The sequence below is a fragment of the Musca domestica genome, unplaced genomic scaffold (assembly GCF_030504385.1).
Source record: "Musca domestica strain aabys unplaced genomic scaffold, Musca_domestica.polishedcontigs.V.1.1 15, whole genome shotgun sequence".
Classification (NCBI taxonomy): Eukaryota; Metazoa; Arthropoda; class Insecta; order Diptera; family Muscidae; genus Musca; species Musca domestica.
Genome location: NW_026712207.1, coordinates 9746595 through 9771638, shown reverse-complemented (window position 1 = coordinate 9771638; position 25044 = coordinate 9746595). Strand labels below are relative to the sequence as shown.

Below are 25044 nucleotides of genomic sequence, written 5' to 3'. Positions count from 1 at the left end.
ATATCTTTTCTGATACGACCATCAGGTCTTGTCCTAAGGGACTAATTGATCTTCTTATAGAAGACCCATACATTTTGCCAAAAGAATCAAAAGGATAAGCCGGAGATCATAGAAAACTGAAAGGCCTTCTCAAAAAACGAAAACAAGAGGTCTCCCCATAAAAGCAGAAGAGGGCTTCCCACAGAAGATAGATCATTACAAAACAAAAAAAAAAAAAAAAAACAATAGGCGTTGTCCCACAAAACCAAAAGGCCTTCTCACAGAAGCCCAACGGGACTTCTCTAATAAGACCTATTTGACTTCTCATATAAGATCCATTGGGCTTCTCATCGAAGACAATAAGACCAAGATATCCTCTCGAAAAAAAGAGATATTCCCATAGGAGTTCTTCTCCTAGAATACCTTCTTAGAATATATTAAAAAGCGTTCTCATAGGAGATTAATATTTCCAATTATAGAAAGCCAAGGGTTCATAGAGGTCCCAGGGTCCTTTAAAAAAGGCTAATAGACTCATTAAGACCTCATTAAGAGGAACTATAGGCCTTTTACCAGAATACCAATAGTTCTTCTAGAAAACCAATCGGTCTTTTCACCACCAATAGGTCTTCTCGTTGAATACCAAAGGGTCTTCTCATCGGAGACCAAGATGTTCTCTAATAGAAGAGCAAGAGGTCCTCTAAAAGAAGACCAAAAAGTGTTCTCGTAAAGGACCCTAGAGATCCTCTTATAGAAGGCCAAAGGCGTTTTTGTAGACCATGTAAAGACATGGACTTAGGCAATCAAGAAGTTATCTGCCGATGACAATTTTTCCGCAAGTGGGGTTTTCCCCCAAAGCATATGAAAAAATTATATTCGGCTCTGATTCGGCTTTTTATAGATCGTGAACAATTTTATGACGCTTCGCTCCATCTGTAAAGCACAATTTCCAAACATTTTTGGTGCCACCTCATAATCTGAAAAAGTCAACACATTGTCTCCATTAGCTTTTCGGCAAATGTTATCACCTTTTTACGACAAAAATGCGAGCTTTACAACTCACGCGATTTCTGGCACAGGGATCACTGAATTAATGCATGGCTAGCAGGAGGCGTGTGTCTGTCTCCATGTTGTAAATGCGGTAATGGATTGTGGCATGAGCGCAGTTCTTTTACTTTGTAACATCGTTTGGTTGTTGTTGTCTTTTTTTATAACAGAATTTATAACTATTTTGGCTTTATAGATGTGATGAATGTGTGTGTGTAGGTGTCTGTGTTTCTTAATTTTATGAACCAGCAATGTGAAATTGAGAGAGAGTACATTTCTTTATTTTCTTTCTTTCCATTTCATTTGTTATGTGTATGTATGCATGTATTTGTTTGGCTCCAACGCCGAACCCATTGCACAGGACCGCAAAAATATACACTACACCACCACATGTGGCAGATAACAATTGTCCAGCGGGAATATTCACTCGAATAGCCCTGGTTTTTAGATATTCTAGATTTCTAGTTTGTAGTTTACTTTTTTTTTAATAATTTGTTTTTTTTCCTTTAGTGTTTTGTGTTTTCCTTTTCTTTTTTCATCGAATGTTCTTTTAGTTTGGCTTTTCTTGTTGTTGTTTTTTGTTTTTAAATATAACTTTATTGTTGTTGTTGTGTTTGCTGCTAATTATTTATATATCACGAGAGCTCCTGCGAGAATTGTGTCTCCAGGTTGGGTCTTCGGCTGTTGGGATGATTGCGTGCATTAACGGCTGTCTGATTGCGCAACGGTGGTGGCCCTGGACTGCCATAGCCAGCCGTATACAGTTGTGGACATGAGTCTTTGATGAGTTCCTGGGTTTCGCGTATTTGCCGTTGGACCTGAGGTGCTAAACGTTGCACACTGATGGCAGGTGGGAACCTATATTCAGTATTTGATGTCTGTTAAAAGAGAGGGAGAGAGAGAAAAATGTCAAAATGATTCTAATAAAGATTTTTAGAGATTTTAACTATCTAAAAATATGTATATTTATGTTCCAATGAACATACCTCCTTGGTTGCTAAAATGGAAATTTGCTACTAATTTTTTTTCTACTAAACAAATTAGAATTAGAATACTGTTTTGCATTCTCAAACTCTATTTCTTTGAAAGTTTACAACTCTTTCTCTCTCCATTTTTTCTATTCCTGCTCTATTCATATTTGTGTTAGTGACCACGGTATTGCTAACCAAAAGCGGCCTTTACACAATCATCATCCCAGCGGATTTTTTAGCACATACATCTTCCATCTGAGACCAATGACAATGTAGGTGCGACCCATCCAAAGCCTGTATACAATTTCTACTTACATTTACACAGCGATGGCCTAGGCCGTCAGACGAATCCGAAATCTACCGACAATGTAAGCGAATGTTGGATGGGTCCGAAATCTACCGACAACGTAAGCGAATGTTGGATGGGTCCGAAATCTATCAACATTGTAAGCGAGGGTTGGATGGGTCCGATTCCATCAACATTTTAGATTGTCGAACTTAAATTTCAGCTGTTTTTTATTAAAATATTCGTATTATAGAACAGTGTTTTCAACAATAAAATATTATTATTATAATTAAAAATAATGCATAAAAACGATATTCATAAAACTTATTCAAAAGACGTGGGAAGAAACAAAGCTTAAACTAAAGGAAAAAATTAAATTTTTCCATTTTTTTTATTGTAGGACATTGTCCGGAAGTGTGTGGCCTTAGGGAATTTGAAACAATTTTTATTTTTTTTTTTTTTTTGGTGTACCGAAAATGGCCATGATTAAAAGTTTATATTCCTTAAACGCCTTTTTATTTTGGGTACCATCATAGCTGTAAGATAATATTATAGAAATGTCAATAATCTTGCAGAAGTTTTTAATAAGGTCATCTGGTGAAATTATAATATTTATGATACTAACCTGAAAGAAATAAAATTATTAATGGATTGTAACGGAGATTTCTTAATATTCTTACATATTTTCCAAAATCTTCTACAATTTTGGAATGCATGGAATCTGCTCATTTAGTACAATATCATTGTTTTCCAAACAGTGAATTTCTTTTTAAATTGTTTGCTTCCACTTTCTTTAATCGTCTTAAATTTCTCCTACTGAATCCTGACATTTTATTTAACTTATTTAACACACAACACTTACTATATTCTTATTTTAATTATTTATTTTATTAACTTTTTTTCAATATTCACAACTTGCACTTTCAAAAACACTTCACAGAATAAAATTTTGCTTTAAAAAAGAAAGAAGCATCAAAAATGAATAACGGCACAACACCGACTGCAACAACACACACAAAAAAACTTTACAAAACAATACAAAGGCATCTGATTCAGATGCAAGTGCGATGCACACATTTTATTATGTTTTGTTTTGTTCTTTAATTCTAATATGGATTTTGTTCCACAATGTAATAGCAATGCGACTCATCCAAATCGGATGCTAGTTGTATGCTATAAACCACTGTTATTTCATTTTTTCCTATTGACAAAACAGCATACATTTGGATGGGTATTAAATTGTAATGGCCAGCGGACTGCTGGGATAACAAGAGAGAGAGAGAGAGAGAGAGAGAGAGAGAGAGAGAGAGAGAGAGAGAGAGTAACAAAGGAAGAAGAATAACAAGGAACAGTGTTTATGTGGGGTATGTTCAGTAAAATTAACAGTGATATTGCCATAGCGTTTCTCACATAAACATAAAGTCTTCTTCTTCTATAAGAGACTTGTAGAGCGTCTTCAGTCCATAAAAAAACTATGGAAGATATTCGGTCCACGGAAGATCAAGAAGACGCTTTGAAGAATTTCCAAGAAGAAGTAAGGACGCATGCCTTCACAGCGCGTATTTTTCTCTACATTCAAAAAAAAATGGAAGCAGATAAAACGACACTCTGCCCGGCCCTGCTCTAGAAGAATTTAATATTTGTGCCACTGTGTTCACTCAATTTCTCAATGGCTTGTTTTTTATTACAAAAATAACAACAACAACACTACCAAATACATACCTGAACATTATGCTGTTGCTGCTGCTGTTGTTGTTGTACAACTACATCACCATAATATGACGATGCGGAAGATGTTGATGATGACAATGATGATGATGTTTGTATTTGGCCATGTGGAGTTTGTTGTTGCTGTTGTTCATATTGCTGTTGGAGCTGTTGTTGTTGTTGCTGCTGCTGTTGTTGTTGCTGAGTTATGACATCTCCATATTGTTGCAACACCGCCTGCTGTTGCTGTGGCGTGGGCGGCATTTGCACCGCCTGGCCATAATAGGCCAATTGCATGTTTACGGCCGATTGGGGCGCCGCTCTTCCTCCATTGACGTAATTGAGTGGTGTTGTTGTTGTTGCTGCTGATGTTTGTAAATTTGGCGGGGTAGCGGTCATAAACTGCTGGTGTATGGGATTGGTCGGCGGGGGTTGTTGCATTTGCTGTTGTTGTTGTTGTTGCGATAACGGACTAGAATTAATCAACAAACGACCATCGGCCAAACGTTTGGGACTAACCTGACCAGTTTTGCCCAGGAGTGGCGACGATCCAGCCGGTATGGCCAACATATACTGTTGCGGTGTCGTTTGTGCATTGGGAGGTGGTTGTGGTGTCGTTTGCAGCTGCTGTTGCTGCTGCTGCATTATAGCCAGGGCATTGGACGTATTCACATTGACTGTGGCCATATTCACCGACGCCGCACTGTCCACAACGGCGGCCGCACTAATGCTCATCGGTATTTGGGGCATCACCGATATCTGGTGCAGCATGCCCGAATTCATTTGAGGAATGGTTATTTGCTTACTAGGCGTAAGTTTGAGTGTACCCGCACCCGCTCCCAGCTGACTGACGCCAGTTGCTGGTGCACCAGGATGAGGTAGAAACTCTGAGTTAAGAACTTGTGGTGGTATAGCCGTCGTCGTTAGCATGGCGCGGGGCGTTGCCTGGATCAGTTGTTTGGCCGGTGTCTGGCGTACTGGTGTTGTTTGCAGCGAACGACTAGCTGAGGAACACATGGAAGCTGTTAGGCTGGCCGATTCCCAATGCTGGACCAAGGCATTTAGGCGAGCTTCCTCTAGGGCTATTTCGGTTTCGCTATTTGAATCGTAGTCCGGTCCCTGTGGAGAGATAGAACAAAAATTAGATTCCATTTTGCGGGTGTTTTATTTGCCCAGCTTACCTCTTCGATTTTTTTATCCAACATACGGAAAAAGTTCTGCTGACTGCTGGATATCTCCCTGAAATGGGAAATTTACAATTAAAAAAATGTGGCACTCCTTGAGGTAGAACATGTAACAATTGGAAACTCACTGGCTCTGTAACAGGGACAGGTTTCTGGCCCGCAGCAGTGACACCGAAACTTCTTCGTCCGTTTCATTGGATTCTTTATTGCTATTCTCTTCAGAGTCTTCATTTCGATCGCGTTCACGATTTTCGGCATCTTCGATATGGCCTTCCTCTTCGTCTGTTTCGGCTTCTGAATCGCCTGCAATTAAAAGAGATATATAAATGATTTATGAGTTTTAATTCAAATTTCTATATTTAAATCAGAACGTGGACATTTGGAATGGAAACACATATCGAGGTCTACATAAGGTCGGCCAAGAGGACTACTTTTTTCCCAAACATCTTGCACTCCAAACATGGATTATTTAAAGAATACTTTTTTCGAAACTTGTTGAGATCCAAAGGTGGATTTTTATAGAATATTTTTCTCGAAACTTGTTAAGCTCCAAACGTGGATTTTTTAAAGAATATTTTTCCGAAACTTGTTAAGCTCCAAACCTGCATTTAAAAAAAAAAATTTTCCGAAACTTGTTGTGCTCCAGACGTGGATTTTTTGAAGAATATTTTTCCGAAACTTTTTGAGCTCCAAACGTGGAAATGGCTCGTGAGCTGAGCATATCGCAATATTCCATTCGCAAATATTGAAAAATGAGCTCGGGGTAAATCCATTGAAATTCCAAAAAGTGCAAGAACTTACACCACAAAATGTCAGTTGAAAATGTGCACCTTCGGTTGGTCACCAGAACTCAAGCGCCGGCCATGGTGATGGTGTGGGCCGCCATAACAACCGATGGTCGCACTCCGCTCGTATTAATCGACCGTGGTATCAGAATAAATGCCGAATATTATCGCAAAATTATTCTGGAGGGTGTATTAAAACCTTGGGCACACAAACATTTTGGCCGCAGACCTTGGACATTCCAACAGGACTCAGCACGCGCCACCCAAGAATAATTACAATACGCACAATAGCCACAAACAAAACTTCATTAGCTTGCAAATAATGACCTCTTGCCTACAATATCTTTCAACCCTTTACAGAATACATTTTCAATGGCATTTAAGAAGTAAATATCATGTCCTTGGAGGGCATATCCTGGAAAATGGAAATTTTTGGCATCTTAAACTGGTTGGCAAAACGCAGATAAGCAAGCATGTTTTTTTGAAACAAGCAAACAAACAATGGCTAAATGCATTTTAATTAAAAACTATTATCATTCAGATGCAGTAGGCTCTTATTCTCCCACAAGCACATATACACACACATACCCATATGCATGTACACACCAACCAACACACCCGCCCCACATGACATTATTCTTAATGTGATATTAAAAACAATAAGAAAAATATTTATGCAGGTCTTTTGCTGTATTTTGTTCTGAAAGCGATTCTTAGACTCAAGAGGTGGAAGACGGAGAGAGGGAGGCAGGAAGGGAGCGAGCAACGTACAAGTATTGTGCCAGTCAGGTATTCTATCAAATGAAAACATTCGATTTGCATGACCCGAATCTTTTGTTTGCACATCTCATCGTTAGCAGCACTCGATGACAAATCATGTGTGTCCTGTTTTCATTGATGGTGTTGTTGTTTATTCATCGTTTGAACTGCTGCTCACAAAAGGACCAACGACATACAGGTGTGTGTTCGGTGTGTGTGAATGTCTGGTTTTATACTCATTCATTGATGTGTCGCTCTGAAAGATATGATGCAGGTGGAGTGTGTGTGTGTGTTTGTGTGCATGTATACATTCAATCAAGTAACAAATTAGTAAAAATCAATCACTTATTGTGAATTGGTTTTTTTCTTTGTTTTTGTTGTTGTTCTGCAATCCTTTTAATGTATCCAGTTCAGGATGTAAAGTGGGAATTGTCGCTGAGAGCAAAGAACATGAACTGAATATCAATTGTGTTGTTTCGAATGCATTGCATCAGGGATCTTGAACCATTAGGGGAATGACAAAAAAAAAAAAAAAACATTGGGAAATGAGGTCATAAGTGCATTTACTTTGGGCTGACATGATAAGGACCAAGAATTGATAGAAACTGATTTATGATTTTTAGGTAATAGCTCTTTGAAAAAAGCTCTAAAAATACAATGTCGAGGTCCCTTTAACAAATTATTTAAAATTGAATTATTTCACAAAAGATAGTATTTCTAAAAATTCTTTTAAAATCCAAGGTTTTGGGCAGAGCGGATTCTGTGAAAAAATCTTATGGAACCCAATTATTTAACTGCTGAAAAATCCCTGGCAAAATAACTATTTTTCAGCAAATAATATTCAAGGATTTGGGCAGATTATTCTTAAAAAAATCTTAAAAATTCTGTTATCACTTCGAAAAATTCTTTGATAATTAAAAATGGTGGCCTATGCGGTAGTCCTTCTAAACAATTCTTTAATTTTTCACTGATAACCCTTCGAAAAGAAAATCTTGAAAAATCCTTAATTTTTATAGACAATCATTCCAAAAAATTGGTTCGAAAAAATTTCTTCAAATTTGCGACTTTCCACTGATCCACCGTCTTTCGAAGAAATTCCTTAAAAGCAACAATTTTTAGCTGGTCCTTTGATGAAATTTCTTGAAATTCACAGTTTTCCACTAATAAAAAATTCCAAAAAAAAAAAAAAAAATCCCTTAAAAATCCTCGATTATTAGCTGAAGGTCCTTCCTCTGATAATCCTTCGAAAAAATCCTTAAAAATCCACGATTATTAGCTGGAAGTCCTTCCTCTGATAGTCCTTCGAAAAAATTTCTAACAAAACCACGATTGATAATCATTTAGAGCCTTGGAAAATATTCTTTAAAAATCCACGCTTGATAGACATTCAGAGCCTTGGAAAGTATTCTTTAACAGTCCACGTTTGATACACATTCAGAGCCTTGGAAAATATTTTTTAAAAATACACGTTTGATACACATTCAGAGCCTTGGAAAATATTCTTTAAAAATCCACGTTTGATAGACATTCAGAGTCTTGGAAAATGTTTTTTTAAAAATCCACGTTTGATAGACATTCAGAGCCCTGAATAATTATTCTTTATTGGTATGTTGGTCCTTGAAGGCAACACTGCTTAAAAATCCAGGTTTAATAGACATTCGGAGCCCTGAAAAATTCTTCTTTAGCCTTGAAAAAATATTCTTTAAAAATACACGTTTGATAGGCATTCAGAGCCTTGGAAAATATTTTTTAAAAATCCACTTTTGATAGACATTCAGAGCCTTGGAAAATATTCTTTAAAAATCCTTGTTTGATAGACATTCAGATCCTTGAAAAAATATTCTTTAATAATCCACGTTTGATAATCATTCAGAGCCTTGGAAAAATATTCTTTAAAATCAATGTTTGATAGACATTCGTAGCTATGAAAATATAGTCTTTAAAAATCCATATTTGATAATCATTTAGAGCCTTGGAAAATATTCTTTAAAAATCCACGCTTGATAGACATTCAGAGCCTTGGAAAGTATTCTTTAACAGTCCACGTTTGATATACATTCAGAGCCTTGGAAAATATTCTTTAAAAATCCACGTTTGATAGACATTCAGAGTCTTGGAAAATGTTTTTTTAAAAATCCACGTTTGATAGACATTCAGAGCCCTGAATAATTATTCTTTATTGGTATGTTGGTCCTTGAAGGCAACACTGCTTAAAAATCCAGGTTTAATAGACATTCGGAGCCCTGAAAAATTTTTCTTTAGCCTTGAAAAAATATTCTTTAAAAATCCACGTTTGATAGGCATTCAGAGCCTTGGAAAATATTTTTTAAAAATCCACTTTTGATAGACATTCAGAGCCTTGGAAAATATTCTTTAAAAATCCTTGTTTGATAGACATTCAGATCCTTGAAAAAATATTCTTTAATAATCCACGTTTGATAATCATTCAGAGCCTTGGAAAAATATTCTTTAAAATCAATGTTTGATAGACATTCGTAGCTATGAAAATATAGTCTTTAAAAATCCATATTTGATAATCATTTAGAGCCTTGGAAAATATTCTTTAAAAATCCACGTTTGATAATCATTCAGAGCCTTAGAAAATATTTCTTAAAAATCCACGTTTGATAGAAATTCAGAGCCTTAAACAAATTTTCTTTAAAAATCTACGTTTGATAATCATTTAGAGCTTTGGAAAATATTCTTTAAAAAACCACGATTGCTACACATTCAGAGCCTTGAAAAATATTCTTTAAAAATCCACGTTTGATAATCATTCAGAGCCTTGGAAAATATTTCTTAAAAATCCACGTTTGATAATCGTTCAGCGATTGCTAGACATTCAGAGCCTTGAAAAATATTTCTTAAAAATCCACGTTTGATAATCGTTTAGCGATTGCTAGACATTCAGAGCCTTGAAAAATTATTCTTTAAAAATCCACGTTTGATAATCGTTCAGCGATTGCTAGACATTCAGAGCCTTGAAAAATATTTCTTAAAAATCCACGTTTGATAATCGTTTAGCGATTGCTAGACATTCAGAGCCTTGAAAAATTATTCTTTAAAAATCCACGTTTGATAATCATTCAGAGCCTTGGAAAATATTCTTAAAAAATCCACGTTTGATAGACATTCAGAGCCTTGAAAAAATATTCTTTAAAAATCCACGTTTGATAGACATTCAGAGCCTTGAAAAATTATTCTTTAAAAATCCACGTTTGATAGACATTCAGAGCCTTGAAAAAATATTCTCTAAAAATCCACGTTTGACAGACATTTAGAGCCTTGGAAAATATTTTTTAAAAATCCACGTTTGACAGACATTTAGAGCCTTGGAAAATATTTTTTAAAAATCCACGTTTGGCAGACATTCAGAGCCTTGAAAATATTTTTTAAAAATCCACGTTTGATAGACATTCAGAGCCCTGAATAATTATTCTTTATTGGTATGTTGGTACTTGAAGGCAATACTGTTTAAAAATCCAGGTTTAATAGACATTCGGAGCCCTGAAAAATTCTTCTTTAGCCTTGAAAAAATATTCTTTAAAAATCCACGTTTGATAGACATTCAGAGCCCTGAATAATTATTCTTTATTGGTATTGTGGTCCTTGAAGGCAATATTCTTTAAAAATCCACGTTTGATAGACATGCAGGACCCTGAATAATTATTCTTTATTGATATTGTGGTCCTTGAAGGCAATATTGTTTAAAAATCCAGGTTTGATAGACATTCAGAGCCTTGGAAAATATTTTTAAAAATCCACGTTTGAGCCTTGGAAAACATTTTTTAAAAATCCATGTTTGAGCCTTGGAAAATATTTTTAAAAATCCACGTTTGAGCCTTGGAAAATATTTTTTAAAAATCCATATTTGTGCCTTGGAAAATAATTTTTAAAAATCCACGTTTGAGCCTTGGAAAATATTTTTTAAAAATCCACGTTTGAGCCTTGGAAAATATTTTTTAAAAATCCACTTTTGATAGACTCTCAGAGCCTTGAAAAAGTATTCTTTAAAAATCCACGTTTGATAGACATTCAGAGCCTAGGAAAATATTTTTTTAAAAATCCACTTTTGATAGACTCTCAGAGCCTTGAAAAAATATTCTTTAATAATCCACGTTTGATAATCATTCAGAGCCTATGAAAATATTTTTTAAAAATTCACGTTTGATAGACATTCAGAGCCTTGAAAAAATATTCTTTAAAAACCCACGTTTGATAATCATTCAGAGCCTTGGAAAATATTTGGTCTGTTCAGGTTTATTGGTCTGTTGATCCTTGAAAAATATTCTTTAAAAATTCACGTTTGATAATCATTCAGAGCCTTGGAAAATATTTGGTCTGTTGATCCTTGAAAAATATTCTTTAAAAATCCACGTTTGATAATCATTCAGAGCCTTGGAAAATATTTGGTCTGTTGATCCTTGAAAAATATTTTTTAAAAATCCACGTTTGATAATCATTCAGAGCCTTGGAAAATATTTGGTCTGTTGATCCTTGAAAAATATTCTTTAAAAATCCACGTTTATTGGTCCTGATGGTCCTTGAAAAATATTCTTTATAAATCCAGGTTTATTGGTCTGTTGATCCTTGAGAAAATATTCTTTAAACATTCACATTTATTGGTCCTTGAAAAATCCACGTTTATTGGTCTGTTGATCCTTGAAAAATATTCTTTAAAAATCCACGTTTATTGTTCCTGATGGTCCTTGAAAAATATTCTTTATAAATCCAGGTTTATTGGTCTGTTGATCCTTGAGAAAATATTCTTTAAACATTCACATTTATTGGTCCTTGAAAAATCCACGTTTATTGGTCTGTTGATCCTTGAAAAATATTCTTTAAAAATCCACGTTTAAAAATCATTCAGAGCCTTGGAAAATATTTGGTCTGTTGATCCTTGAAAAATATTCTTTAAAAATCCACGTTTGATAATCATTCAGAGCCTTGGAAAATATTTGGTCTGTTGATCCTTGAAAAATATTCTTTAAAAATCCACGTTTTTTGGTCCTGATGGTCCCTGAAAAATATTCTTTATAAATCCAGGTTTATTGGTCTGTTTATCCTTGAAAAAATATTCTTTAAAAATTCACATTTATTGGTCCTTGAAAAATCCACGTTTATTGGTCTGTTGGCCCTTAAAACAATATTCTTTAAAAATCAACGTTCATTTGTCCTGATGGTCCTAGATTTTTTTTAAATCCACGTTTGTTAATCTGTTGGTTTTTGAAAAAATATTCTTTAAAAATCCACGTTTATTGGTCTGTTGGTCCTTGGAGGCAATATTCCTTAAAAATCCACGTTTATTGGTCTCTTGGTCCTTGAAGGCAATATTCTTTAAAAATCCCCGATTGTTACCTCTGAAAGTCCTTGGAAAAAATTCTCTGAAATTCGCTTACTTTTAATGCGAACTAAAAAATTCCCATTCACATTTTTGCAATGTAACAAAAAAGAGGAAAATATTTTCCATTTAATATGGCTCACGACAAAACGTTAGCACAGATGTGTTGGAATGTTCGTGTGTATGCTTGTAATTTGCAAATCGCATAATTCGACATGGAAACCATGTCGCCGAACAAAAGTAATGGTAACATGTTGATTTCAGTTGCCAAATGGTGATGCTGTTGATGCAGCGGTGACCGCTGCCACCGCAGCCGCCGTTAGTTGGTGCTACTTCTTAACAGAGCCATTAACAACAAAAACCATCAACTAAATCGTATTCTGTTGTTGTTTTGTTTTAACGCATTTCATGTAAATTGTAAGGTGTTATAAGTGCCTGTTTGTTAGCTCTCTTTTGTGTTCTCTTCATGTTTTTTGTTTTCGTTTTTTGCTTTTCACCCTTCTACATAGGTACTCTCTTTGTCGCTCATCATTATGGGTCTTTGTGCCTTGGCGGAGAAGTAGAAGAAGAAAAAAAAAAACAAATCCTAAAAACAATGAACGACCGCTGTACGTACGAATCCGTCCTTCAAAGCATACTTTATGACTTAAATTTGTATGTTTGTATGTACGGACGTATAGCTGTGCAAAACGAATACAACATTCAGAAACAGCGAAGGCAGCGAACAAAAATCTAAATAAACGAACAGGTGGCAGGCACGGCGGTGAGGGTGGGTGGGTTTGTGCGTTTTCGGTATAAATTCTAAATCCTTATGGAACAAATGTACCACTTATTTATGTTGTAGGTATTTATTTATGTCTAAATGTATTGCACACAGGCACACGCGTTCACACACGCCCAACACCCATTTTGTGTCCTGTCCTCAGTAGAACACCATGTGAGACAAAAACATATGCCAGAGCGGGGAAGAAGGAGGAACGGAGTAAACAGGCCCATACACAATAAAGAGTGGGTGGTTGGGAATGACACCCATATGTGCGTATGTGTGTGTGTGTGTTCGTCTAATTCAGTTCCATTATGTGTATATGATTTACAACAACGACGTCGAGCACAACGACGATGATGATGATGTTGTTTTGTGTTGCAGGGAGTATTGTTTATAAAACAGTGATGCCAACATTGTTTGTGCTAAAAAATCGTCAAATACAAGATAAAAGAAATTGAAAATCAGTTGGGCTTTAGAAAAGGAAATTGGGCCACTGAAAAGGGGGACAAACTAACAATTTCCTTGATAACTATTTTTTTATTTTCATATATTGGCACATGTGTGTTTGGGAAAGAACATAATACACTTAATATGTTGACAAATTATGTACTCTGGGTCACAAATGTTAAAAGGTATTATGAAACTCGAAAAGAGAAAATAGGAAAATTGTGTATTAAAAAGTGTTTTTTTTTACCCAATTTGTCAAGAAAGTGAATGGAGGGTGATGGATTTTTTAGATAGGAGTTTTAGAAACTATATTTTAAATATATTTAGTTCCTTTTAAAAATTTGTTTTTCTACGAAGACTGAATGAAAAAAAATGGTACAATTTGTTGAAATGAGACATGTCATAAGTTATGTTTTTGTTGCCGTAACAATTAATGAATTTACATTCCAAATATCCAAATCGGAACCGATCTCGATATAATTTGGTAAAGATATTTCTGAGCTGTATTTTATATATTTCCCTGAATATCGTTGTTTAGGAGTGCATATTACGGCTGTGGGTAACAAATATAACAAATCGGATGAACAGTATATATGGGAGCTATTGCTATATCTGAACCGATCTTTACCAAATTTGACATACTAGCTTCTAGACTCAATTCGGTCGTAAGTGACAAATTTCATCCCATTTGGGCAAATATTAGTCGTTTGGTGCACAATCAAAGGTAAATCGGACGAAGTTATATATGGGGGCTATATCCAAATCTGAAACGATTTCGATACAATTTAGCAAATTTATTTCTGAGCTGTATTTGATATATTTCCCCAGATATTGTTGTTACATAGTGCATATTACGGCTGCGGAGGACAAAAAAAAAAAAAAACACATCGGATGAACAATATATATGGGAGCTATAGCTATATCTGAACCGATTTCGATCAAATTTGGCATACTTATTTTCAGGCCTAATTTGGTTGTATGTGCAAAATGTCATACTATTCGGGCTGATATTACACGTTTAGTGCACAATAAAAGGCAAATCGGACGAAGATATATATGGGAGCTATATGTAAATTTTGACCGATTATCTCCAAAAGGGTTCGTCCTTGGGCCAAACAAATGGTTTGTGCAAAATTTCAGCTGGATAGGGCAATAAATGCGAACTGTACTTTGTTTACAAAAATAAATGGACAGACGGATATACATAAGTCGACTCAGAATATGATTCTATGCAGATCATAAAAATGAACTATTGGTCTATCTCGTTTCCTTTTGCCTGTTACAAACTAATGCACAAAGACATATTACCCTGACCACCTTGTGGTGTAGGGTATAAACAGCACACCGATCAAAACCCGAATCGATCGGTTATAATAATTCTCCGTTTACGATTAACTACGAATTTCACGTTTATTGGTCTTTGCTTCTTGCAAAAATATTTTTTTTAAAAAAACCACGTTTTTTGATAGTCCCTGAACAAATTTTTTAAATATCCATGTTTATTGGTCTGTTGGTTCCTGAAGAAATATTCTCTAAAAATTCGGGTTCATTGGTCTATTGGTCTTTTTCAAAAACTATTCTTCGAAAATTGGTGTATGTTGGTATTTTTTTGGCCCTGACAGTGCTTGAAAAAGTATTTCTTAAAAATCCACGTTTGTTGGTTCTCAGAGTGCTTGTACAAATATTTTCCAGTTGCAGATTTTTCGATCTAATGATAAAAAATAACTAAATTTTCAATTCGAGGCTTAAAAAATATTCACTTCGGTCTGAATAAGTATCAGTTACTCTATCTTGAAAAAAATGCCCAAAACCAAACTAGAGTGCCAAATTGTGCTTACTACTCATTTTCATTTATTAGAATTTCATTGAAAAAACATCTTGAAAAAATTGTGGGAATGATTAAAAGTTATAATAACAAGTTGAAAAGTGTCAGTCGGTTTTGCCGACAAATATATACCCTCAGACAAAGTTCGATTATTTTGTGTTAGCAAAAAAATTTAGATGTGTGAAATTTGAAGAGAGTTGGAAGCTTATTTCGCTTTCTTTGAGTTTTTTTTCTTTTTTAAAACGTTGAACCCTATGTGGGGGATGTACCAGAAGAAATGGTCTGATCTCTACCATCTTTATGACAAATCTTGTGTTGATGGAAATATTGAGATGTACCAAGTCTGAATGAAATCTGATCTTAATTTTGCGTTTTATGAGCTTCATGAATATTCAAAATTTTGACCCTTTGTGGGTGAGGTACCAGAAGAAGTGGACCGATATCTTCCATCTTCATGCCATAACTTGTGTTAGTAGAAAAAATTGGATGTGTGTAATTTAAACACAATCGAAAACTTATAGACAATCGGCACTTGATGTAGTGGACCGGTATTGTTCATTTTCGTACCTGACCTACCACTGATGTAAATATTATGATTCGCAAAGTTGGAACAAAATCTATCATTTCTCTTTCGGTGCAGTAAATTATTTTCTTTGAAAAAATTGACATTTTGTGTGGGAGGTACCAGAAGGAGGAAAGAAGGAGGAAACTGATTTGGTCCAAAGAGACCTAGGGTCTAAAACAGTTATTTCAATGGGGATTGTTTTGGCCGTATCAAATGATATATACCCTCTCTAGCCATATGGCTGAGGGTATAATGAACTACGAAAAGGGTCCGCCAAATATTTTGTTTTTAAATTGAGTGTCGTTGTGGCACGTAGTGTCATCCTCTTGAAACCAAATGTTGCCAATATACTCCACTTTAAGTTTTTGTGAAGAAAAATTCGTTTTACGAGGTCACTCCTTGTTTATTTTCGACAAAAACATGTCCGAAAGCAATAAGTTCGACCGGGCCGAACTTTGAATACCCTCCAACATTTGGAAGTAATTTGGCATTTAAAAAAATATGTTGAAAAATACTGTTAAAAATTATAAAAATACCGAACATAGGGAGGTACCGTCATATGGGGGCTATACGAAGACGTGGACCTACATACGAAGTTTTCTGTCACATGCTGTAGTACCCAATACGAATTTGAAACAATTCGGATTAATAGTGCCGCTAAAATAATATAAATACCGAATTTAGCAAGGTACCGTTATATGGGAGCTATATGAAGACGTGGACATGCATAGTCAAATTTCTGTTATAGCTTTCTGTTTTAGCCTTTAGAAACTTCAAATATGAAATATGAAACAATTCTGCTGAATAATGTCGCTAAAATCATCAAAATACCGAATATAGGAAGGTACCGTCATATGGGGGCTATATGAAGGCGTGGACCTACATACGCAGTTTCCTGTCGCATTCTGTAGTACCCATTACAAACTTTAAATTTGAAACAATTTCGATGAATAGTGACGCTAAAATCATTTAATATGGGTGCTATACAAAAACGTGAACCTATATAGCCCAATTTCACTACCAAAAGTTCTGCAGAACAAACACACCTCTATGTAAAATTGTATCTACTTATTTCAATTCGTTCGAAAGCTATAGTAATTTCTACAGACGGACGGACATCTCTAAATTGACATAGAATTTTATGCTGATCAAGAATACAAACGGATTGACAAACTTACTACGGAGGAGGGTATAAAACAATGGTCTAATTATGCCTCTTGACCATCCGCACAAAAAAAAAAAACGGTACCTCGTTTTTTTGAGTGCATCGTCTTTTCAATGTAAGCGGGTAGGTTTTCTGTGCCCCAAGTTTGTTTGTTTTCATACGGACCTGATAATGCTTCTCTTCTTCCGAAATCCGTACTCAATTTTCCCACACATTCTGCAATATTACCACGGTTTTCAAAGCAAAGTTCCAGTCGCAAAATAAGCACGAGTTGAAAAAACGTTAGATTTCGGACCCTATACTGCAGGGCAAATATGCAATGTGTGTGGAATTTTGAGAAGATGGGAAATTTTATAAGAATATGTTTTTTTCTTTTCAAAAACCTGGACAACATTTTTAGTGGCTCTTCGCAAAGTTCCAGTCATATAATAATAGTAGTAGTTGAAAAAACGTTAGATTCCGGGCATGTACTACAGAGCAAATATGCAATGTTTGTGGAATTTTGACCAGATAGGAATATGACCCTGCTTTAGGATGAACCTTGTCAGTTTTATTTATTTTTGTCTGGAGATATTCTCCCCAGAGTTAAAGTTCCACAGAGTTAAAGTATCTTCAAAATTCTGCGATTCAAACTTATTGAACGGATATTAAATGACAGTCGCACACACTCAGTCATCCCTATTTGCAAGGTAGCGAAGAACTGGAATATTGGAATAGCCACAGAATTATGGATATTCTCTCGAATCACAGATTTCGTCTCAAGATGAATCATATATTTTTTTAATCTCTCGTTTAGTGAAAAAATTAGCATAAAAAATCGCCACATTGGCATCACTGACTATTTACTTTAATGTAAAAATAATAATCTGTGGAAGAAGCAAACGAAGAGAGCGAGAGATTGTGTGTGTTTGTTTGAGTATTCGAAATGGGGGGAGCCTATGATAAAACACAACTGTTTCACATCATTTCATATGGAGTGTTAAATGTTTAATTGTTATTCTTCATTCATTCTCTGTGTTGTTTTCTCTCACATTGTTGTTGCTAAACTATTTGTGGTTTTCTATTAAAAACAATAGCAACAATGTTGTTATTGTTGTTGCGTTTTTATGCTTCGGCTGTTATGTTACATTACATTGCGTATACGTCCACGGTACAGCAGAGTATGTTGGGTTCTGTTAAATTGCTGGGAATGGGGAGTAAAGTTGAGTGAAGCGAATGGGTGGATGGAATGACTGTCTCTAAATGACTACTACTATTACTACTTACCATGTCCTCCTTTTTTGCCATTTGCTTTACTTTTCGATTTACGAGGATAAAGATGAATTTTACTTTGTCCACAGCCCATAATTTATAAGAAATGTATGTGTGTGTGTGAAATATTGTTTGTTTGGTTTTTTAGTTGCTGTTGTTTTTTTGTTTAATTCCTTTGCTTAAAATCCACACAGTTTGACGTATCCTTTGATGTTACTGCCTATATCGACGACATTGTTGCCATCTCGCCGTCGTCGTCACAATCTACTAAAACTCTGGATGGCGACAACGATGGTGATGATGATGATGATGATTCCTGCTTTGTACTTCACCACGAATAAAACAACAACACCAACAACTGTTCCAGCTAAGGCCATTGATTTTCACAAACGACGAGGAGGAGTACTACAATCTTCTGCGACTACTATAAAGTTGTAAAATAGGAAGCGTTTGCATTTGGAGGAATATACATATGTAGTATATTAAAGATGATGACGATAGAGATGATGATAATAATGAAGATTTATATTTAAATATAGATTAATTTCTGTTTTTTATAGCTGAGAGTGTATTCATATACATATATATATTTGTAATTTTTTATATATTTATTTCTTCTTTTAATATAGAGGAGGAAAGACAAGACGGTACGGTTATGGAACGGATTTCATTTATGTTGTTGTTGTTGGAATATTTGTATTTTCGGTTTAGGTTTTGTTTTTTTTTTTTTCGATTTAGACTTTATTTAACTTTCGGATTTTCGTTTAACACTGGTGATATGCACCGATTTTTTTTTTTTCAATTTTTTCAAAACTTATTTTTTGCTCGTTTTTTTACTTTTTTTTTGGTGTGTGCAGGAGTCGTATGTAACCAGTTGTGGTAAACGGCCTCGAGGGCATTTACATTCTGGGTTCACTAAAAAATTTTCTTCACTTCTTTTGTATCCTTTTTTTTCGGGGTTTAGTTTGGAATTTTCTTTTGTGGGGTATATTTTTTCTTCGCTTTCTTTATTTAAACATTATTGCAATTTGTTAGAAAAGAATGTACAGTCTTTTTTCGGCACTTCTATTTGGTTTTGCATTTGGATTTGGATTTTCAAAATTTATTAACACTTTACCACCAAGGCTTTTTTTTTAATGAATTTTTCCCTTCAAAAGATTCCATTTTTCAGTCGTTTTTCGCCTTTTTGGTCTATGAAAGTGAAGTTATGCTTTGGTGGTATATGATGATGATTATGATTAAGGAATCTCTGGATGAATAAAAAAAAGGAGGAATGAAAAATAGCAAGAAGCAGAAGAAGAAGAAGCATTTGTGTAGCTGCGCACATCCATTCAGGACACACAGGCACAATGGATGGCAAAAGCAGGCGAGCGAGCGAGTGAGCACAGAAACACACACACACATGCACAAGGAGAGCTCAGGAGAGCTTACGTTAGCTCCTTGGCATAGTAGAAAAATAGTAGCCAGAACAAATACACCACCTTTCACCACAGTCAATAGAATGACAAGAACGACCGTAAACAGGAGCATAATCAGACATTGCAGCACAGGGTTGCCATGTGAATGCATTTTTCTTTGTTAGGAGGAATTGAGCGATGAGATATAAAAGGAAAGTTTTTCAAAAAAAAATAGTAATGAATAAATAAAAAAAAAAAATAATAAATAATAAAACAAACGGGGTGAGCTAAATAAAACCCTTTAATAAGGTCGGGTTTTTAGAAAATTCGTACTAAAAGGGGACTAAAAGTACTAAAATGTATTAAAAACACGTAAAATAGTAACAGTCGGTTTTGCCGACAGATGAATACCCCCAGCCTTGAGTTATGATTATTCAAACTGCTGACTCTTTATTACTAGGGGAGGTTCCGAAGCAGTTGGCCAATATTGACCAATTCGTATCTGACCTAAGACTGATATTTGTATTTGACAAATTTTGAAGGAAATCGAACATTTATACCCAATTTTATGCGAAATCATAAATTCCGATAAATTACTTATTCATCTCAGATTTCTGGTTAAGAGAAATATTTAGATATAACAAGTACAAATCATCGCCGACTAGTTTCGCAAATCTTGAACCCTATGTGGGGGCAGGTACCAGAAGAAATGGTGCGATCCCTACCATCTTTATAACAGATCTTGTGTTGATAGAAATTTTGGCATTTACCAAGTCTGAATGGAATCGGAGATCCCATCTTCACACCAGACCTCGGGCTAATAAAAATATTGTGATGTGTTTTAGTTGAAGAGAACCGGATGCTTATTTCGGATTTTATGATTGTTTTGGTTATTCAAAATTTTAACCTTTTGTGGGGGAGGTACCAGAATGAATAGTCCGATCTCTACCATCTCTATAACAGATCTTGTGTTGATGGAAATATTGTGATGTGGCAAGTCTGAATGAATTCGGATGTTAATTTCGTGTTTTATGAGCTTCATGAACATTCAAAATGTTGACCCTTTGTGGGGGAGGTATCAGAAGGAGTGCATCGATATCTCCCATCTTCACAACAGATCTTGTGTCAATAGAAACAATGTTATGCGTGAAATTTGAAGACAATTAGACTATTACATCACATGTTATAAGAGTTGTAATTATTCAAAATTTTGGCACTTTGTGGGGGAGGTACTTGATGGAGTGGACCGATATTGTCCATTTTCGCACCAGGCCTAGCAAAGTTGGAGCAAAATCGGATCATCGTTTCTCTTTCAGTGCAGTATATTTTTTTTGAAAATGTTCACATTTTGTGGAGGAGGAAAAAGAAGGAGTGGACCGATATTGCCCATCTCCGAACTCGATCTAGGTTTGACGATACTATTACGATGTAACAAGTTTGGGTCAAATCGGATACTCCCTTCGAGAGGAGCCATACGGACGGACGGACATCGCTAGATCGACTCCAAATGTTCTGAAACGGATTTGGTCCAAACATATCTTTGGTCTTTCGATGAGGCACATTTTGGCAGTATCAAAGGATATATAGCCATATGTACCCTCTCTAGCTATATGGCTGAGGGTATAATTAAATACTTTGCATTAAACAAAAGGAATTAGCTAGAATTCTAAAATTTGAAATGAGAGTAACTGATGGAGTGCCGTATATGGGTGTTTGGAAATTCGAACTTTAAGATTTCAAAATTTTCAAAATGGTACTAAACTTCAAAATTGTTACTTATTGGTATTATATGAACGGATAGAGTTTAAAACTTGAAAATTGGTATGAGAAACAAGGGTGGAAATTAAGTTCGATATAGGAAGCTGATTTTGGAAATGCGTACTATGTGTTCGAACTGTAGGAAATGGTACTAAATTTGGAACAGTTTGGTTTAGGGTGAATGGACGAAGCTGGAATTTTGAAATGTTGTATTGAGGTAAGGTTTGTGATAAAGAGGTGGTATTGGTAATGTGAACATATAGTGCTTGAAATCTGAAATTTGGTATGAGCGTCGCTGTTCATTTGCAGCCTGCATATATAAATTTAGTTGCGGAAATGTGTACTATAATTGGACTAAAAGTACCAAATGGCACTATATTCGGTATTGGGTGAAGGAATAGAGATACAATTTTTAAATTTGATAATCTGATGGTGTCTGTGGTGGTGGTTTTTGAAATGCGTAATATATTTATACGAAATATACTATGGTACAAAAATTGGGTAGTGAGTGAAGGGATAGAGCTGCAATCTATAAATTTGTTATTGAGGTATGTGTTGGTATCGGAAATTAAGATCTGGAAGTGGTTTTGGAAATGTGTACTATACTTGTACGAAAGGTACTAAATTTAGTATTAAATGAAGGGATAGGGCTGGAATCCTCAAATTTGATATAGAGGTTTCAATTGGTATCTGGAGTTGAGATATGGAGATGGAGAGAAAAGGGTAGCGCTGGAATACTCAAATTTTATATTAAGGCCTCTGTTCAAATCTGAAATTGAGATATGGTTTTGAAAATATGTGCTATAACTGTTCGAAAATTACTAAATGTTAGGAAATTGGGTAGTGGGTGAAAGAATAGAGCTGGAATCCCCAAACTTGATATTGAGGTCGCTGTTGGTCGGGATTGAGCTATGGATGTGGTGATAGAAATGCAATCCGTGCTATAATTGTTCGAAAAATACCAAATGGTACTAATTTTGAATGACAGAACATTGTTTTGGATATGCGAACTAAATATAAATAGATTTGGTATTGGATGAAGGGATAGAGCTGAAAACTGAAATGTGATATTGGAGACATTAAAATAGTTTTGGACAGAAAAATTTAATGTAGCTGCCTTGTGCAATGTTTCTACCGATAACCTTCTTGGTAAACTTAAAATTAAAAGATTTTGAATAATTGTTGATGTAAATGGTTAACATTTTACCATTATTATTTCCAACCTTGAAAGTTTGAAAATTTAGAACGAGAAAATTTGATCAAACTTAACAAATTGTGCATTTTGAGTACAAGTTTAACACGAACTGTTGGAACGAATCTAAAATTTTATGGTGGATTTTTCGTTGACGAAGTAACGAGCACTTGCTAGTACTGCTAATTCAACATATTTCTATTCCGAGCCAAAATCCTCTTAATACTTTTTTTTTTGGGGGAAAGTCTCAAAGGAAGAAATGCTCTTCCTCGAATTTCAATGTAATTTTAGGAACATTGTACTATGTACTATAAAAGATTCTCTTCAATTTTCGGTGTCATTTTTTACCTACTTTCATGCATCAACTCGAAAAAAGGCCGATGAGAAAATGGAAAATATTTTCGTTTTTTGGCAACATTGATGTAAATATTTTCTTGGTGATTTATAGAAAATGTAGTGTTAAACAAGTTTGTCTTTGACGTCTTCCCTCCAAAATGATGCTTTGTAGGAGAATCTTTCACAAATTCATAGACAGTAAGGCTAAAACCCTGAAATGTGCCATGGGTTAAAACTTGTACAAAATAATCGTCGTATTGTTCTCTGTAATATTACCTAGACACTAAATACCTAAAATCAGCGGATTCCAAGAAATCTTATTCCGAAAATGTCAAATGATGTGATTAGGGGGGAACTTGCCCACCTCTATTTAGTTTATTTTGCGGTGTAAATTTTCAAAATTCCATAATTGGTATGTTTTTCCCATATTCATTGAAAAAAAAACTTAAAATTTGTCCAACAGTGTTTCAAGCTTTATATATATAATAAATCCCCCAAAACTTCGCGTAAATAACTTGGCAACTCTGTTCCCACAGGATAATCAACAACGGTCTTGCTGAACAAAGTGACAGATTGAAAATCTCTATTCCACAAAAAAACCAACACAACTCTCTGTTTTAAACTCTCTCTCTCCACTCTCTCCCTGTCAAGCTGCCTACATCAGCGAGCAATTGAGACAACGAGTAACGAGTTGTGCTCACTGTTAAACCCATAACAGATGACTGTTAACGAGGCAACAGTGAACCAACCGAACCAGCGACTCTACCTCTGTGTGTATTCAATGAAAATCGCATTTTATAATCCGCACAACAAAATCCAGCAGGTGGAAGGAGGTTGGGGCTTGGGCTGGCTGCCTGTCAGCTTGGCTGGCTGGCTGTTGAAGTGTTACGTTGCCATACCTGTATATGTTGGCGATACTGTCTGTCTGTCTGTTAGTAGGCCAAGCCAAACCACCGAGGGGCACTTAACCGACTTCGTCTAAGGTGGAAAAGACAGAAAAAGATCTTTTTCCCCAGATTTGTGGTTTGCCCAAGGTGGGGTGTGTGTGGAATGGGACGCCGCCACATTTTTAAGTTGTTTCCTTTTTTGAAATTCCATTTTGGTGTCAGTCAGCAGCATTGCCAAGATAAAAATTCACTCTTTTTTCCATTTGCCATCTAATCCCGTGTTCACATGTGTGTGAGTAACTACATACATATGTTCGATTGTAATGTCCATGAGGTCACAGGTCACAGTCTGTCAACCTCTGCTTTGCCATTTTCATTGGCAGGCAGGCAGGCTGGCAAACGAATGAATCTGTTGTGTAGCTGGATGGCACCACTCACTGGCTTTTTGTCGATGGCTCGGTAACGACAACAAAACAAACAACAACTACTTAATAAATCAAAAAATGAGAAAACGAGGAAGAGAAGCGCACCGCCACCAAGTGGCAGATGATGATGATGAAGAAGAAGTAGAAGACGACGGACGACGGCGACGAAAGAAGAACGACAACCACTGTGTTTGTGTGCAAATAAGTATGTCTGAGTTATGCTTTGTTTGTACTTTCTTTTTTTTTCGTGTGCTTTCTAGGGTTAACGCCTCGTTGGGTATCCTCCCTTGCTGCTTCTTGGTGTTCTTGTTCTTCTGCCTCCTCCTTCCATCGATTTGGGCTGTTTGACGCGGTGGCGGTGTCGTTTCGTATCATTCATACGCCAGAGCAGACGGTCAGACGGCGTATAATAAACATAAACACAATGCTCTAGTTTGTTACTTGCATATGTGTGTCTCCATGTGCGGGTGTGTGTGTTTGTGTGAATATGTGCGTACCTCTGTGTGTGTGTATGGCAATTTGAAATTTCGTTTCTTAATTTCTTTCTCACTTTATGCTAAAACAAAATTAATGTTAAACAATTTACTTGAACACGTTGACGTATGCCTGCAGACACACACATACACCCGAATGTATGCTATCAGTGTAGTTGTATTTGTTTTATTAGTTAATTGTTGTTACACATTTATTCACTTATTAGGATTTTCTTAGCTACTTAGTTAGCAGTTAGTTAGTTAGCCCGTCTGTCCACCGTTTGACGCAGTAACAACGACCGCCCGTTCTCCCGCTGTTTGTCGTTTTCCTCTTCATAGACAACAAATGTTCTAAACGATAATGACACAACACGCAAAAAAACACACCGCCGCTCACAGCTCAACACGATTTTTTTAGGATAAACATTTTCTAGACAAACCACGACGACCACGACCAATTTTCTACATTTTCCGCATCCACATCTGAGGGAAAACTGAAAT

At 35.6% G+C, this 25044-nt stretch overlaps 1 protein-coding gene across 6 annotated transcripts; it reads right to left on the bottom strand.

The window, feature by feature from the left end:
- Positions 1–723: 723 nt before the first annotated feature.
- Positions 724–25044, bottom strand: LOC101895903 (ras-interacting protein RIP3). Of its 6 annotated transcripts, none has more exons than XM_059119637.1 (6): positions 24657–25032; positions 18091–19324; positions 5300–5474; positions 5169–5214; positions 4003–5106; positions 724–1901 (listed from the first exon to the last, which is right to left on the bottom strand). In XM_059119637.1, the coding sequence occupies exons 2-6, from the start codon at positions 18167–18169 to the stop codon at positions 1659–1661; spliced, it is 1647 nt and encodes a 548-aa protein (XP_058975620.1). In that variant the 5' UTR covers positions 18170–19324; positions 24657–25032; the 3' UTR covers positions 724–1658. The 6 variants fall into 6 exon arrangements, with proteins under 6 accessions (XP_058975620.1, XP_058975621.1, XP_058975618.1 ...); XM_059119638.1 differs by having other exon boundaries at positions 5169–5211; XM_059119635.1 differs by having other exon boundaries at positions 725–1901; positions 5169–5226; positions 24657–25044.

Excerpts from the sequence above, each read along its gene's own strand:
- LOC101895903 (XM_059119635.1), bottom strand. The coding sequence starts at position 18,169 with ATGGGCTGTGGACAAAGTAAAATTCATCTTTATCCTCGTAAATCGAAA. Across the intron at positions 5,227-5,299 it reads CTGTCCCTGTTACAGAGCCA|GGAGATATCCAGCAGTCAGC; the intron begins GTGAGTTTCCAA and ends TTCCCATTTCAG. Across the intron at positions 1,902-4,002 it reads AGCAACAGCATAATGTTCAG|ACATCAAATACTGAATATAG; the intron begins GTATGTATTTGG and ends CTCTTTTAACAG.